The following is an 11,777-nucleotide window of genomic DNA, read 5'->3' as shown; positions in this document are numbered from 1 at the left end:
AAGCAGGTTTCTTGGCGCTTGGATGGTTCTGCGCCCTTAGTTGCTTGTTTCTTGAAGTGGAAGGGGGGGGTGATGAGTTGAAGGCTTGAAGAATTTCTCCTCAGTCACTGCAGATGGGCCCTGGGGTTCCCTACCACAGGGGGCTAGCTTTGGACACCTCACCCAGCTTAAGAGGCAGCACCTTAATCCTGTCACTGCCAGTAGCATAGGTTCCTCACTAGGCTCTCCCGCCTAAAACTCCTGCGTGGGTTCCCCAGGTCAGTGATGCCCCAACTGACTAGAAAAAGTTCCCTCCCTTGCTTATATATGCCCAGGTCAGGTGACCACTCTCTAAGGCCGGAAAAGTCAGGTCCGCCTTTCTTCTGGAAGGTTCCAGGAGCTTCCCCACTCTAACTATGGACAGGGGCTGGGTGGCTGGTGTTGCAACATTGTATGGGGACCCAGCCTGCTCCTGGCAACTAGGGTGCTACACTAAAAAGACCTCGCTGCAGTAGCAGGGGCCAGTGCCAGCCATGTTGGAAGTAGAGAGCACCTACACCCTAACACAGATTAGCTATGAAAAGGTGCCCGAAGACCTAAGGGCCAACAAAAAGAAGGTGGGAAAAATGAGGCAAGGGCAAAAAAATCACGGGGAAAGACCACCCTAAGGCTGACAGGTCTAACAGATCTGATGTCATCTGCGGCTTTGATCAGCGCAGTCTCCGTACCGTGGAATCTGCGGAACCCAAATTGAGTATCATCGAGTAAATGGTGTTCCTCTATGAAAGCAGATAGTTGTAAATTCATTGCTTTTTCGGCCACTTTGGCCAGGAATGGAAGGCTTGCAATTGGCCGGTAGTTTTTCAATTCATCCTTATCAAGGTGAGGCTTCTTTAGTAATGGTTTGAGGAGAGTTTTTTTAGGGCGTCTGGATAAATACCTGATCTGAACATGGTGTTGCAGATTAGAGTAATGGCAGGTATAAGCACATCGATAATAGGTGGAAGAATTTTAAAAGGACAAGGATCAAGTGCAGAGCCTGTTTTGATCGTGGTGATGATTTCCGCAGTTTGAGCGTTGGTGATATCTGTAAAATGAGTAAACTTGGGTGCAGAGTAAGTCGAGGTATGGGTAATAGAGGGGATATTAGTATTATTTGAGAAAGCCGAGAAGATGTCATTGACCTTCATGAAAAAGAAGATAGCCAGGGCATCGCAAAGAGATTGAGAGGGAGGTGGGTTCAGATCAGGGGAGTAACCAGCTAGCTGCTTGGTGGTATCGTAAAGTTCCTTAGAGGAGTTTTTTGCTAGCTCTATCCGTTCACTAAAGTACCTTTTCTTAGCCTCACTGATCATGGTTTTATATTTGACCAACGTCTCCTTGTAGCTAATTCTGTTGTCTTCGCTATAGGTCTTCCGCCAATGCCTCTCCTTGTTCCTGCAGAGTTGTTTCTGGGTTCTTAGTTCTTCAGTGAACCAAGGTGTCGAGGGGGCGAGTCTGTTTCTGGTCGCCTGTTTAGTGGGAACCAGTGAATTAGCGGCAGTACCCAGCCAGTCGTGGAATTGCTTGGTGGCAATGTTGGGGTCTGCGGAAAAAATGGGGTTGGAATTACCAAGTAGCGTTTTCAGGCTAGGACTATCTATGTAATTCCAGGCTTTAAACGGTTGACGGGAATTGGCGAATACTTTAGCGGTGAGTGTTTCCTGGATGATGATGGAGCCCAAGATGGCTTAATGATCTGACCAAGTGAAAGGGAGGATTTGATTTATGTGGATATCCTCCAGATTGGAGAAAATGCCATCCAGTGTATGCATGGCCACCGTCATGCGTAGGAGAGTTAACCAGAAGGGGAAGACCAAATGTCTTCATATCCGAGATAAGAGATAAAGTATCCCTATCCTCTAGTTTGTCTAGGTGAAAATTAAAATCACCCAAAACTGTAAAAGAGGCTTCCAGAGCCAGGGATTCCAGGATAGAACTCAAATCCGTGATAAAGTCTGATTGTGGTCGTGATCCAGGTGGTCTGTATACGAGGATCCCTTTGAAGTTGTTGGAAGGGGATAGCATGATTGCGAATTGCAAAGCTTCGCAGGAGGATGACGGGGTGGCAGTAATTCTCACATTAACTGAGTCACGGGCGATAATCGCTACTCCGCCCCCTTTTTTATGCTGTCTATCGTGTCTATAGATTGTGAAACCTCTTGGGACTGCAATCACTAGGTCTTGGTCGGATGAATTGTCCATCCAAGTTTCGGTCATGAATAATATACCTAAATTCCTATCCTCTATCAAGTCTGCTATATCCTGTCGGTGTTTACCGAGCGAGCGTACATTAGAAAGTGCTATTGATATGCTGGTATGTGTATTTTTGTTAGCACTGGAGGGTGATTTAATGGCGAGGGGGATAGAAACCATACAATGAGGACAGAACTGTGTGAAAAGACCGGGAAGGGATATTGGGTCAAGCTTTCGACAATCGCAGTGATTGTGAGGACGCATCTCGAGCAGCTTAATATTAGAGTAGTGTAGACAAGTCGCTGGGTTAAGGGGACCAGGGGTGGTGGCCCTGGGCCCGGTCCAGGCGCGGACGGGCGCAGGCGGGCTTGCCTTTGGCGCGCCGCCGGCACGCCCGCTGCGCCCGCCCGCTGCGCGGATGGGGAGGGTTAATGTTTTTGTACATGTAAGGGGCGGGTTTAGAGGAGGGTGGGAGGCGTCCAACAACTGGACCACAACCCTTCCTCCCAGCAAGATGTCTGAAATGGGTGCAGTTATGGTGGCAGCGCCTTAAATCGGCTGCGCCGTGCACAACAAAGGAATTGGCGGCTTCGGAGCGAGGCTAGTCTTGCGCCGAAGTGCAAAGAGGTAGCGTTTAAAATAGAGCTGTTAAAATATATACAGATTTTAAAATACACGTACTTCGTATTTCAAGAGCGTGCAGAAAGGCAGTGAACAGAAAAGAGCTGAGAGCCCCCGGCTTCCGCCTCAGGGGAGAATATGGCAAATATCACAGCTATAGTATGTGACGCCCCTTAAATATACTGGGAGGGCGGGAGGCGTCCAACAACTGGACAGCAACCCTTCCTCCCAGCAAGATGGTGTCTGAAATGGGTGCAGTTACGGTGGCAGCGCCTTAAATCGGCTGCGCCGTGCACAACAAAGGAATTGGCGGCTTCGGAGCGACGCTAGTCTCGTGCCGAAGTGTAAAGAGGTAGCGTTTAAAATAGAGCTGTTAAAATATATACAGATTTTAAAATACACGTACTTCGTATTTCAAGAGCGTGCAGTAAGGCAATAAACAGAAAAGAGCTGAGAGCCCCCGGCTTCCGCCTCAGGGGAGAATATGGCAAATATCACAGCTATAGTATGTGACGCCCCTTAAATATATTGGGAGGGCTGGAGGCGTCCAACAACTGGACCGCAACCCTTCCTCCCAGCAAGATGGTGTCTGAAATGGGTGCAGTTACGGTGGCAGCGCCTCAAATCGGCTGCGCCGTGCACAACAAAGAAATTGTCGGCTTCGGAGCGACACTAGTCTCGCGCCGAAGTGCAAAGAGGTAGCGTTAAAAATAGAGCTGTTAAAATATATACAGATTTTAAAATACACGTACTTCGTATTTCAAGAGCGTGCAGTAAGGCAATAAACAGAAAAGAGCTGAGAGCCCCCGGCTTCCGCCTCAGGGGAGAATATGGCAAATATCACAGCTATAGTATGTGACGCCTCTTAAATATACTGGGAGGGCGGGAGGCGTCCAACAACTGGACCGCAACCCTTCCTCCCAGCAAGATGGTGTCTGAAATGGGTGCACTTACGGTGGCAGCGCCTTAAATCGGCTGCGCCGTGCACAACAAAGGAATTGGCGGCTTCGGAGCAACGCTAGTCTCGTGCCGAAGTGTAAAGAGGTAGCGTTTAAAATAGAGCTGTTAAAATATATACAGATTTTTAAAAACATGTACTTCGTATTTCAAGAGCGTGCAGTAAGGCAGTGAACAGAAAAGAGCTGAGAGCCCCCGGCTTCCGCCTCAGGGGAGAATATGGCAAATATCACAGCTATAGTAAGTGACGCCCCTTAAATATACTGGGAGGGCGGGAGGCGTTCAACAACTGGAACGCAACCCTTCCTCCCAGCAAGATGGTGTCTGAAATGGGTGCAGTTACGGTGGCAGCGCCTTACATCGGCTGCGCCGTGCACAACAAAGGAATTGGCGGCTTCGGAGCGACTCTGGTATCGCGACGCCGGACGCAACCCCTGTTTCTTTTGCTGCTTCCCCTGATTTTTATTCTTCCAATTCTGTTTTGGAAAATTTGGATGGTTGTCTTTAGTAGACTTTGCTATCTAAGTCTGCGGTTGAGTTGCCGTTTTAGCAAAAGGCTTAACACCCAAACTATTGCGGCCAATGATCTTATAAGCCTCCGCAATAATTCATGGTAACGCTTGGGGTTTGTCGACATCTTGGACAAGGTGCAAAGCATTTGACACCTGAAAGATAACCGCATCTCCCTTTACATTACAAAAGATGAGATCAGCAACTACGTCAAACACTCCAACGAGCCTCATTCTCAACTCGACAGCCGCCTCCGCACTGTGCTCATCCGGAACATGCTTGATCACAGAGGGCAAGACATTCATAGACAGCGCGCAGAAATACTTCGCATATTCTGCTGCAAATACTTTACCCCAAATCTCACAATCTGTTAACTCTGGCAATAAGTCTTTCTGCAAATTAATTGTGAGAATCCTGTGTTTTTCCACAGGAGTGGTATTAGGAAACACTGCTTCCAGTTGGTCAAATTTCTCAGCAAGACAATAAAGCATATTGTACTTAGTTTGAGGGTGCTTGCCCATTACGGAATTAACCGAATTAACCATGAATGGACTAATCTACATCCCGGCCGGTCCAACTTGTTCCGCTGCAAGAAACATATTGAACCAAAGCCCTATGTACCCCAACAAAAGAGGTATAAAGTTGACACAAGTCGTCAATCGGGGCATTGAGATAACGTGGATATGGTGTGAACCCGGCTAAGACTGGCCAAGTTGCCCCAGGAATTGACAAGCGACCTAACCGAACCGGAGTTACGGTGTGGGGGAGGGTGCCATACAACCAAACACGATGCTGCCATGGCGAAACTGGAATCTCTTGTGTCCTATATGGAGTATAGTTCACAGGAATCGCAGTGTGAGTGTATGTATGAAATGTATCCTCATCTGCATTTATTACAGGAAACGAGACCCAAGAGTAGAAAAGCTCAAAGGAGAACGCCGAATATGCACTCACCACAAAGATAACAGACATACCATCGTCTGGTACTCCAAACTGCGTCAGATGACGCCGGAGCGCTGTCCAACTATGCTGAGCTATGTCAATATCACCCATGAGGACATAGAGAAGAAAAACAATTTATATAAATTGCAGTACAACAAAGGGTAGCATTCAAAATGTGAACCTTTTCATAAATCTCATGCTTGAATTAACCTATAACACATTCATATAGGTAGGTTAATCCGTCACGCATGTTAACAGGAAAAGGTGTTGAGGGTATTGTGGACAGATACGAGCACTAATCAAGACTTTGGGCGCCATGTTGCGGGAATTCTGCTCTTGCACAGAACTATGCACAGGAAACCAGGACCTCAGTGTATTGTGGTGTACCAAAAATCCACCTCAGTGCCCAGAACCCCTATCCGACTAGCAACAGTGTCTCATTCATTCTCCGTACTACAGCGAAGCTACCAATGAACAAGCGACTTTGGGACCTCTCAGGAATAGTGGGAATCAAGAACACTCTTTTGTTTTTATTCTCATAAATGTCCACAACGTGAGCAATCAAAGACACGGTATAGTTTAAAATGTTTATTTCAACTACGTGCTCTATGATGCAGTATATTTGCTAACATAAGTAAAAAGATGCATAAAATCAATACAATCAACATTGTTACAATTCCATAAAATACAGAGGGAGAAATCATATTATAATGATAGTGGAACCAGGTCTATAGCGCCTTGTGTACCACCCTCCCCTTGCTAGGAGCTAGGTATTATAATAATAGAAGATCTCTAGGTTAAAACCGGGAACCCCATACCTCCAAAGTCAGGTGAAGTGAATCGCATCCCAGATCAGCAGAGCTCTTTGTTGATTGAAAGGTTTTTCCCAAGTGCTAGACTCATGCATGCAGTGCAATATTAAAAGCACCTGAGTTTCAGAAATGAGCAGCTGTGTTCGTGTTGTGTTTAGAGCGTGGGCCGATCAACCTGCATCAACAGCATACATTGTTATTTTAACCTTGAACACTTTGTGCAGACTTGATGTCGCAGTGTGAGTCTGGAGATGTGAAAAACAGATCGTTCTCATGTGAAGGAAAAGCAAGCAGTTTGTCTTTATAAAAACAGAGATGTAGTGTCGTGTGCAAAAGCAGCAAAATGGCGTTTTCGCAACTAACTCACTTATGCTAATATAGTAATGTGTGCAGGCAGAATCATATTCATCCCTACACTTTTACAGGTAGCATGAACAGGAACACTTGGATGTTTTTCTTTGCAACTCTTCATCGTCAAATAAAAACCACCAGTGTTTCTTTTCTTTTATTTCACATTGTGCTAGTCTCCCAGTGGATTTCCTGTTATATCACTTTTTTTTTCTATGTGTACCGAAGTGAACAATCACTGGGAACAGACACTTTTATCATTCTACAAATCTTTGGTTTTCTTCATTTCTTCTAGTCGAGTCTTCATTCATCTGGTATTTGAATTTCCCACATAATTATATATTTGTTCCCGTAATTCCTTCATCTCACAATAACTGCACTGTTCTGCTACTGTCTATGTCCTCAGATGAGTCAATATTATTGTTAATGTTCTTAAGTTCTTTTTAAATTCACTGCATCTCTAGGATTATTTCTAAGTGAGTTAAATGAAGGTGTGTGTTCGCTGAGGCTATGTAGGGTCAGAAATTGACAAAAGCTCGTTACACTTTTAGTGCAATTGTAAGGTTTAGCCCAGGTGTGTTCACAATTGACAAAATCACTTCTGACATTCATTGCAATGCTCATTTTTACTCTGTGTATGTTAGTTGATGTATCCGTAGGTTTAATAACTGACAGAAGATATTCACACATTCACTGCACCTGAAAGGATTTTTCTCTGTGTGCATTAACTGATGAATCCTTAATGCGGAAGATTTCCTAAAGGTACTTCTACACTCACTACAGTTGTACGGTATTTACAGAGTGAGTGCAAGCTGATGTCTACATAGGCTTGACAATTGACTACATTTCTTCACACATTCATTGCACTTGAAGGCTTTTCTTCTGCGTGTGTTCGCCGATGCCTGCTTAGGATTGATAATGGACTTCAGCTTTTCAAGCATTCATGGCATTTAAAAGATTTGTTTCCCCTTTGTGAGCTCGCTGATGATTTCTTAATGCTGAAGAGTAAATAAAACTACTGCCACATTCATTGCAATGGTATGGTTTTTCCCCAGTGTGTGTTCGCTGATGTCTCTGGAGGCCTGTTAACTGACTGAAGCTCTTTACACATTCACTGCAATGGTATGGTTTTTCCCCTGTGTGTATTCTCTGATGTGTTTGGAGGTTTGAAATGTGACTGAAGCTCTTTACACATTTACTGCAATGGTATGGTTTTTCCCCTGTGTGTGTTCGCTGATGTCTGCGGAGGTTTGAAATGTGATAGAAGCTCTTCACACATTCAGTGCAATGGTATGGTTTTTCCCCTGTGTGTGTTCGCTGATGTGTTTGGAGTTCTGCCAACGTACTGAAACTCTTGGCACATTCACTGCACTGGTATGGTTTTTCCCCTGTGTGTATTCTCTGATGTGTGCGGAGGTTTGCAATTTGATTGAAGCTCTTTACACATTCAGTGCAATGGTATGGTTTTTCCCCTGTGTGTGTTTGCTGATGTGTTTGGAGTTCTGCTAACGTACTGAAACTCTTGGTACATTCACTGCAATTGTATGGTTTTTCCCGTGTGTATTTTCTGATGTACGTGTAGCTGTGAAATCTGATTGAAGTTCTTTGCACATTCCTTGCAATGGAATGGTTTTTCCCCTGTGTGTATTCTCTGATGTCTGTGGAGGTTTGAAATGTGATTGAAGCTCTTTGCACATTCCTTGCAATGGTATGGTTTTTCCCCTGTGTGTGTTCGCTGATGTGTTTGGAGTTCTGCTAACGTACTGAAACTCTTCACACATTCGCTGCAATGGTATGGTTTTTCCCCTGTGTGTATTTTCTGATGTACGTGTAGCTGTGAAATCTGATTGAAGTTCTTTGCACATTCCTTGCAATGGAATGGTTTTTCCCCTGTGTGTATTCTCTGATGTCTGTGGAGGTTTGAAATGTGATTGAAGCTCTTTGCACATTCCTTGCAATGGTATGGTTTTTCCCCTGTGTGTGTTCGCTGATGTGTTTGGAGTTCTGCTAACGTACTGAAACTCTTGGCACATTCACTGCAATGGTATGGTTTTTCCCCTGTGTGTATTCTCTGATGTGTGTGGAGGTTTGCAATTTGACTGAAGCTCTTTACACATTCCTTGCAATGGTATGGTTTTTCCCCTGTGTGTGTTTGCTGATGTATTAGGAGTTCATGTGACCGACAGAAGCTCTTCACACATTCACTACAACGGTATGGTTTTTCCCCTGTGTGTATTCTATGATGTCTATGGAGGCTTGATAATTGACTGAAACTCTTTACACATTCCTTGCAATGGTATGGTTTTTCCCCTGTGTGTATTCGCTGATGTATTTGGAGGTGTGATAACTGACTGAAGCTCTTTACACATTCATTGCAAAGGTATTGTTTTTCCCCTGTGTGTATTCGCTGATGTCTTTGGAGGTGTGATAACTGACTGAAGCTCTTTACACATTCATTGCAATCGTATGGTTTTTCCCCTGTGTGTATTCGCTGATGTGTTTGGAGATGTGATAACCGACTGAAGCTCTTCACACATTCAGTACAATGGTATGGTTTTTCCCCTGTGTGTATTCTCTGATGTCTATGGAGGTCTGTTAACCGACTGAAGCTCTTTACACATTCAGTACAGTGGTATGATTTTTCCCCTGTTTGTATTCGCTGATGCTCTGTTATGGTTTCTAATTGGCTAAAGTTCTTGACATATTCAGTGGAATTGCACGATTTTTCTCCTGACCGTGTTTCCTGAAGGGTCAGCATAGTTAATAAACTACTTGCGTTATTTTCACATTCCCTGTATGAGTGTTATATTTTGGACGCTTGATTTCCGATTTAACAATAAAATACAAGACTCACTAAATACCTGCCACATTCATAATATCAGTAAGGCTTCCTTGTGGGTGATTGCATCTTTAGATTGGATAATGGCTTTGCATGCTTGCGGGTAAAGCTTAATCTTTGTTCCGGTAGGTGCAAATTGGGACAATACTCTGTACTTTAGAGAGCAGAACTCTCCTTTCCTTCAGCCTTCAGTTGTTAGGCTCCACTTCGTTGTGCTTTTCCCTGGTGCCTGCGGTTTGGCTAGGAAGAGTTTGCAATACACCTAGAGCACTGAATGTTGGCCTGTTGCCAGTTTAGATAGAGAAGCACTGCTCTAGCAATATCATGATAATGAAGCGACTTGTAATGTGTACAGCTACTCCAAAGAGTGTCCCGGGGCAAAGCACAGATCACAAAAGAAAATAAATCAGTTTGTTTCAAACATGGACAAAAAGCCAAATTTTCAACCTTTTTTAAACATTATCATGTTGCTAACAGCTCAACGCTGAAATGGGATTTTGTTCCAAGCTATGGATCCCAAATAGACACGAGACCTTCGTCCAACTCTCATACCGGCCTCATGATCAAAGCTGGTGTTGGACGCTTGTTTATACAGCAGGTGATTTGTCAGTTTTGTTGCCTTAATTTTGTAGAGGTCATTTCTTCGTCTTGGGGTGTCGAAGTGCAGAGCTCAGACTCGTACACTCACTGAATTGCCTTTGACTGCTTCTTCCTGGATCTGTCCTCTGCCTCTGATTGCACTGATGTTTTTGGAGCTCCTTATTTTTGATAATTTTTTCAGGTTTGATGTGTTATCTTCATTATTCATAATCAATCCGTGCCTTTAAGTCATATTTTCTATTGGATGCAAAGAAATGCAATATTACTAAATGCAAATGTAAAGAATGTGAATACACAATATTTAACCAGCTGGATAAGACATCTCTTCTCTACCATATTTAAAATTTAGTAAGGAACATTTTACCATACATGGATATCTCAATAAAACTGTGGTTGAACATGTCACATTGTATTTACTTCTGAAAAGGCAGTGATTTCCCATTATTGACAGAATAACTTACTAAAGAAAGGGCAGCCACAGAGAACTCGTGCTACAGGTAGAGTTTCACGTAGATATACATGGACAAGATTTCATTTAAACAGAACAGATTGTGGAAAAAGAGAGGAATCAGGAAGCTCTGCTGTTAATTTAGTTTCAGGAAGTATCTACCAAAGATAGCTCTTCAGGAAGTGTATAACAAAGGTAACTCTTCAGGAAGTATTTAACCAAGGTAACTCTTTAGGAAGTGTCTAACAAAGGTAACTCTTCAGGAAGTATACATGACAAAGGTAACTTTTTAGGAAGTACATATGACAACGGTAACTCCAGACACCTTCTTCCACAATGCTTTCATGTTCACACTGGATCAGCTCAAATGCCAACTCCCGCCTTTACCTTGCAGCTCATTAAGGGCCTTACTACGAGTGCGATGGCCCTCATGATCGCCGCACTCACGGTGGCGGTCCAACTGCCACCATCCTGGTGGTCTGACCGTCGTATTATGAGTGTGGTGGTGGGACCCCCACGAGGCCGCCACCCCGCGAGGATCAAGGATCCCGCTGTGGAGGCGGTCTGCAAACACCCTGAATATGTTGACAGTGCTGATGCCGACATCGCCGAGCATATTACGGTCTGCATATCCACCGCCCTTTTCATGGCAGGGACCCCATCATGAAAAGGATAAAGGACATGCAGGTAAGGGGGTCCTCACGGGGCCCGGGCCAATTCTGCTTCTGGTGTTGCATGCGGGGGGCACATGTTGTGCCACCCCATGGAATTGCGCCCTTGTTCCTGCACAGTGAGGCATGCATGACATGGTGCAGGAACGTGCTGCAGGCACTCTTAAGGTGGTGGTATGCTGTTTGGGTTCTCTAATGAGCCTAATACAGCCGCCGGGAGACCGCTGCTGCACCGCCCACCCACCTGAATTTAGGTCATAATACGGCGGCGGGCTCTCAATGGGCTTGGCAGTCTGCCTGGTACCTCCGCTGTGGTAGTCCCATTGGAAGACCGCCACACTTGTATTAAGGCCCTAAGTCACCTTCAACACATTTTACAGCCCTCCTGGCTCAAGCATTTCTGGATCCTTCTAACCTGGAAGGCTGGAGCATTATCCTGAGTTGAGGTGGATTTTCTATCAGCGGAATATATATCCATCTCCCTTGAACTATTGACTGATTCTGCCCTGAAAGACAACTTAAAAAGTGAGTCTTTGGTTCTTCCTAAAGTAGGTAAAGTTAAGATCCTGTTGTATTTCAATCCGCAGCTCCTTCCAGGGTTTTCTGTGAAACAGAATGAAGGGCTGATTGCAAAGGCCCGTCTTTATATTGCGCACACAGATATGGCAAACAAACATTAAATCATGTCATTTATTATTCAAGGATATCAGTCATTTATTCCTTATAGAGAATCCATCACAACCAATAATTTAACTGAAATATCCCCCAATCCAACAGATGTGTGCATATTGATAATTGCTTTCCATGTTCCTGTT

The 11,777-nt window shown here is 44.5% G+C and overlaps 1 protein-coding gene across 2 annotated transcripts; it reads right to left on the bottom strand.

The window, feature by feature from the left end:
* Positions 1-5,863: 5,863 nt before the first annotated feature.
* On the bottom strand, positions 5,864-9,510 carry LOC147737468 (uncharacterized). 2 transcript variants are annotated; one of them, XM_086931598.1, is made up of 2 exons: positions 8,028-9,510; positions 5,864-7,945 (listed from the first exon to the last, which is right to left on the bottom strand). In XM_086931598.1, the coding sequence occupies exons 1-2, from the start codon at positions 9,160-9,162 to the stop codon at positions 7,338-7,340; spliced, it is 1,743 nt and encodes a 580-aa protein (XP_086787724.1). In that variant the 5' UTR covers positions 9,163-9,510; the 3' UTR covers positions 5,864-7,337. The 2 variants fall into 2 exon arrangements, with proteins under 2 accessions (XP_086787724.1, XP_086787804.1); XM_086931678.1 differs by having other exon boundaries at positions 5,864-7,474; positions 8,061-9,510.
* Positions 9,511-11,777: the final 2,267 nt, after the last annotated feature.

The sequence above is a fragment of the Lissotriton vulgaris genome, chromosome 1_1 (genome assembly GCF_964263255.1).
Source record: "Lissotriton vulgaris chromosome 1_1, aLisVul1.2, whole genome shotgun sequence".
Lineage (NCBI taxonomy): Eukaryota > Metazoa > Chordata > Amphibia > Caudata > Salamandridae > Lissotriton > Lissotriton vulgaris.
This window is presented reverse-complemented; position numbering and strand designations above follow the sequence as displayed.